The 5,864-nt window shown below is 38.1% G+C and overlaps 1 protein-coding gene across 1 annotated transcript in view; it reads right to left on the bottom strand.

The window, feature by feature from the left end:
• Positions 1-5,864, bottom strand: part of LOC108244054 (GRAM domain-containing protein 2B) — a 40,079-nt gene that overhangs the window by 19,751 nt on the left and 14,464 nt on the right. The window contains exons 3-7 of the mRNA XM_017429914.3: positions 2,909-2,996; positions 2,759-2,828; positions 2,573-2,676; positions 2,393-2,488; positions 2,225-2,296 (exon numbers count right to left, since the gene is read on the bottom strand). Coding sequence (XP_017285403.1) covers positions 2,225-2,296; positions 2,393-2,488; positions 2,573-2,676; positions 2,759-2,828; positions 2,909-2,996 — 430 coding nt within the window. The remainder of the gene's footprint in view (positions 1-2,224; positions 2,297-2,392; positions 2,489-2,572; positions 2,677-2,758; positions 2,829-2,908; positions 2,997-5,864) is intronic.

Genomic DNA, 5,864 nt, shown 5'->3' with positions numbered 1-5,864 from the left:
ATGCAAAGTGACAACACTAATACATTCGTCGTAGCCTACGTTATGAAATATTTACATGAATCATCGATACAATTATGATAGAAACGACAGAAACTATAGAGACGATAGAAACGATAGAAACGATAGAGACGATAGAAGAAAATATATCACGATAGACACTTTTCTATCGTCCCCACGATATGTATCGTTATATCGCCCAGCACTAGTGTGTGTGAGCAGTAGCAGTAACCAATTGAATAAGTTACCCTTTTCAGACCCTCCAGGATTTTGCGATGTTGCGATCGCAACTATTAACGCAAAATCAAGCAAACCCGAAACAGGAATGCTAATGTCGGCCAGCCGTTCCTAAGTGAACCACCGCGCGTGAGAGAAGGGGCCGGCAGAGAACGGCTGGCCGACATTAGGGTTCCTGTTTCGGGTCAAGTCATCCATCGACAAACATTTTGTGTCTGCAAAACATGTGAGGAGAGCTGCAGACAAGGGACAATCCAGAAATGGTCATAATTGTCAGTTTATAAGCTATCAAAGTTCTCAAATAAAGCACCCACAAATATCTTACAATATCACATAATAAATAGCCATATTTTCAACTTTTCTGCCAACTTTGATCTTTTTTTTTTTTTTTTTTACTAAATCACGGTCAAATGGCCACCTACCACCGGGCTTAGCCTCTTTTCTGAGGGAAACCCTGCAAGTGAACTGTTTTGCTCACTTGGAGACTAAGAACAAGAAGGGTAAACTTCGTTACACTTGGCTGATTTACGCACATATTTTACTTCAGTGTCACCATCTGTTTGGTTTCTATCAACTTCTGATCAGCACACCTGAACCCTAAAAGTTGCAGCTCTTTTGTTTTTTGTTTTTTTTTTGTTCCAAATTGCTGAGGGAAATCTTTGGCTCTTTATCAGCTAAATGTTCATTTGTTGTGCTGGACAAAACCACACACAGACAACATTTTCTCATCTTTTTTAAACACAAGTTGTAGTTAGAGAGTCTTATTCTTGTTTAGGAAGGTAGTAAGGGTGTAACTATACACATTAATTATGGTTCAGTTTTAGGGTCACAGTTCTGACGGGTTTGACGCCATATGCTTGTTTTTTTTAAAACTCATTTTAAACAATTTCCTACGGGTCAGGTGTCAAGCAGAAAGTTTGATCGATTCTAAAACTAAAAGGCATTTCTTAAAATAGTCCAAAGAAAGGAGAGTTTGTTTGAAAGAATCTGGTCTAGACTTGAGGTAAATTAAAAAGGAAATGGATAACTAAACAAGATCTACACGTGAGAAAATACAAAAGACTGTAAATACAAAGTTAAACACTGACATCTAACTTTTCAGCCAGCTGTGTTCTGTTCATACTCACAGGACATGGGTGGGGTTAAGAAACACCTGCTGACATACTTTTAGTCACCACGGGGCATTTCAGAGCAAAATTCTGACCCTTTATGACCCCAGAAAACTTTTTTTATACAGCTGGTTAGAAACAAACGGGCAGGTTTTCATCTGAACTCAATGTTCTTGCTTTGCTTTGATGCAGAGTGCTTTATTTGGTCTCTTCCTCTGCTCCTTTTGTGCCATGGCAGTTAGCAAAAAATGCACTCGACAGATACGGCGCAGATACAAAAATGCAGTTCCCAATTTTTTGGTACTGCTTTCAAATAGTTTGTTTTATATTTATTTTTATCATCTGAACACGGTTAAATTCTTTACGGTTCATTTTTTGAAATGAAACGTATTGGAAAACAGATGTATTTTAAATTTAAAAAACATTTTTCAATCGCACAACTACCTGTAATTATTAATTACCTTCTTGTGAGTTAAATTATTGCCTTCAAATTAAAAACGCCAGCCACCACAGCCGACTCACGCTGTCAAACACAAAAGTCTGTTTTATTAATATAGAGGCTAAATTTGATGCGCTAGCAGCTGAGAGTCATTCCCAACACATACTCTGAGCCCCAGATTTTGCAATATTACCATTATTCTCAAGGTTTGATTAAAAAGGTCTGTAACTTCATCATTTTATCAACCTAAGATGATCTAAGTTTAAAAGTCCTGCAGGAAAGGTGGAGGACCGTCTGGATTCCTTTAAGGAGCACTGGTCTTTCATTTCATGACACGATTTTCTCAAATCTGTTTATATTTCCTCCTGATCACACCACCACAATACAACATTTTCTGAGGTTTAAAACAGAAACATCGTCCCTACAACAGCATGATATTTACCTCCAGATGAAGACAGATGGACTTTAAAAGTTTGAAGGTGTTGTTCCTAGAGAGGAATGACACAAACACATGCTGCAAAAAAAAAGAAGGAAAAAAAAAGGAAAAAATTCAGTCTCTTTCATTTCTATGTAATACAGGGAATTGTTTTTGTTTAGAAAATGTTCTTACTTGGTCTTTTGGAGTTTCAATCACCAGCGCGTTTGGCACTAATAAGGCCGTTTTGTTTTTTTTGATTAATTTCACAGATGTCACTGGGATGGAAATCTGCCAATGAGAAACAAAAATAACTCCTAAACCCTAACAAATGAGTGTCAGAAATATTTAAAAAAAAATCCTCATTCCTGTTACCTTGGTATCTTTGCCAAAGACTTTGGAGTGGAAACAGATCCAGTTGTTAGAAACAAACATTTTACCCTGATATAAAATGTCTTTCTGTAAGGCACAGGTGTAACCTGACAACACGGACAAATCCCGTTAAGGAAAACAAATCCAACATTTCTTTGTTCTTGTGTTAAGGTAGGATTAGAAACTTACTCTGTGTGAGTATTTCATCTTTGCTGATTTCTTTAAATAACTTGTGGTACTGTGCATTTGTCTTTGATAACTGTAACAAACACTTAATTTGTAACAACTGCAAAGAAATACAGGTCTTTATGTGAGATTTGGTTTGAACTGCGTTGATACCTGGTTGGATTGGGATTTCTTCCTGTCAAGCTTGGTTTCAAAGTCACTCAGACTCAGCATTGGTGAAAGCGGCTCCACAGGTTTGTGCCTGGTGAATAAAAGGTCAGTGTTAACTATCCTGGAAACTCCACAGAAGGCCTAATAACAACTGAGAGCTAATAGTATCAGTCAAAAGTAAATGTCCAGCATAATTTTTATATTGTCCACCGGTAGTTATGTGACGTTCACACTAAAATCTGTAAACAACAGTGTGTTTCTGCAGGTAGAAACCAGGAGTGGAAATTAGCACCCGCCACTGGCCAAATGCGGGTAAATATTTGGTGAATTTGATCAACACACACGCACGCACAGTGTGGCGGGTTGGCAATTTGAACAGAAAAGGTGTTATTTGTTCTCTTGACATATAGGGGGCAGCAATGTGCTCGAGTTGCTCCTAAATGCAAGAAAGAGAAAAGTTTAGTAGACAGCCTTTACCAGTTGGTGGCAGTATTGATTCCTTCAGTTGTTTACCAACCACCAATAAAAATCAAGAAGAAGAAGAAGAAACAATTTGAGGAGTAACATTAGCTATGTGGCGGAACATTTCGGGAGTTAAGCAGGTGGCAGACAACAAAAATGTTTTTCAAGAGTAGTCGAGGGAAGAACTGAAAGTTAAACAGTGTTTTTTTAACTAAATCAATGACGTCATGACGTCGGTCAGTGTACGTTCGCGCCTACGGCCGGTGTTCTGACGATATGTGCTTCCTCATCAGATTTTCAGTGTCCAGAAAGAGGTGTTGTTCAGCTTGTAGGGCACCACAACTGCTTCCACCCACCTCCATCATCATCATCATATGAAATAACTTTTTGTCACAACAAAAAATAGTGGCTGGTAAAATATTTGAGTGGCTGGTAAAAGATTTTGTCCACCCCTGGTAGAAACACAGAACAGGTGTAACTGTGGCTGCACAGCAGAAAATATGGCTGATTTCTACCATGATGTCTGCATTAAAGCCCCCTTATTGTGTGAATTTTGACTCAGTCTTCAATTATTGTTTCCCTGTTTAGAGTTTCTTTCGTACATTTTTAGCTATCCAACACCATTTGTATATCAAAACGTTTAGCTCATTCAGGAGGATTTTGTAACTTTTTGAGTTTTTGAAATAATTAACTTTACATACAAATAGGAAGGCAGCATGATTTCTTCAGTTCCTTTGGAAGCATTCTGTCTGAACTCTACTTCAGCTCATGTGCCCTGTTTATGTCTTCCTATGCTCCTTTTACCATTTAGCTACTGCTTTACTAGTTTTAGCTTTTCGTTACTGTTTTGCAGAGTTTAGCTTTTGGATATGTTTTTGCTAATTTTAGCTTTTTGCTTTGGTTTTGCTGGTTTTAAGTTTTTGCCACTGTTCTGTTAATTTGAGCTTTTAGCTACTGTTCTGTGTCTATTGTTGTGCTTGTTTTAGCATTTCACCATCTTTTCTCGTTTTACCTTCAACTATTCCATTTTAGTAAAATCCCTCAGGATGCACTTCTGCACTTTCTGCAGAAAATACAACATCTTTGGTTTATAATCTGTTAAAGATTTTTCTCCTGTATCTTGTTGTGGAGCTTTTATGATAATATGTACAACTTTTACACCTAAACTTGTTGCTCAAACCAGAATAGTGTGCTGTGGTCTTTGGTAGTGTTATGTTGCTCAATGTAGACCAAAGTTGCAAAAAATAAAAGAGGAAAAAATAATGTCAATCAATGGGATTTTGACAAAATACATGAGAAAATCCAGCTCTATAACTCAAACATATTTCACAGTAAAAACATCATTCAAAATTTAAACGGGTCACAGAAAGTTTACCTTTCTGAACTGGCATTTTGATAGATTTTATGGCTTTTACACAGCTGTAGTTTGAGATTTAAGATTATAACAGATTTTGTCACAATGTTTAACAGTTGATGTTACAACTTGTGAATTGTCTAAAAATTTCAATTTTTTTTCAAACAAGCTCTTCTTACTGAAATAACTTCCTTTGGTACATATACAATTTATACATTGAAATATTGGGATTTTTGTCTTCTTTCACTCAGTGCATCTCTCTCTGCTATAAGACTTACTATTTTATCTTTAATCTCTGCAGAATACAAAGTTCACACCCAAGCTTCCACAGATTTAAGTTACAGTAAGGAATTTTAGCTCAAAATATTCTCTATAACACTGGAAAGGAAGGGTCTTTTTAACTTGTCATATATCCTACATAAAACACTAAAGAAACATATAAGTTTACATGTGTGACCATCAGAGCCTTCTACCACTCAGGATCAAGAATTTTTAAGATCCGACTCACAGTTTTCACACAGTGACTGTTTGTTTGAGGCTTACTTTTCAGTCCATTTCTGTCTGCCTCTCATTAACTTGGAAGCCAGGGAGTGACAGCCACAGGTGTGTCGTAACTGTGGTGACCATAATAAGCCACTGGCACCAGCTTTAACATTTCTTTGGACCGTGTTTGTGAGGATCTGGGGTTTGGCTCCACCTTCTGGGCGGCGCCACTAATCATTGTCCACAGGTGTTCCTCATACCACTGACGAGACCACACAGGATTTAAGCAGCAGGCTGTGATCACATCTTCGCTGGAGCATCAAACCTACTGGGTTAGATTCTCCGCCTCAGCGTCTAACTTGAATTCTAGCTCCTAATGTTAACCTTGCTGGATCTAATTCGTCACTCCTGGAACACCTGGAATTCTCTCCTCCTCTCATCGGCGCTGCATTCACCCTCTGGATCTGTAAGCGAACAAAGAGACATTATAACCACTTCCTTGTTGCCGTGTGGATCAAGACCTGTACCCAAGACTCACCTAGCTCTCCTTCTCTTGCAGACCACTCCGGACACCGCCCACTGTATATAGTCTCACCCTGTAAATAAATTCACTTACCTTTACTTCCGTCTCCGTGTTTTGGTCTTGGTTTCGCTCTTCTG

The sequence above is a fragment of the Kryptolebias marmoratus genome, linkage group LG14 (genome assembly GCF_001649575.2).
Source record: "Kryptolebias marmoratus isolate JLee-2015 linkage group LG14, ASM164957v2, whole genome shotgun sequence".
NCBI classification, from domain to species: domain Eukaryota; kingdom Metazoa; phylum Chordata; class Actinopteri; order Cyprinodontiformes; family Rivulidae; genus Kryptolebias; species Kryptolebias marmoratus.
The sequence above is the reverse complement of the archived record's forward strand: the minus strand, read 5'-3'. Positions and strand labels throughout refer to the sequence as shown.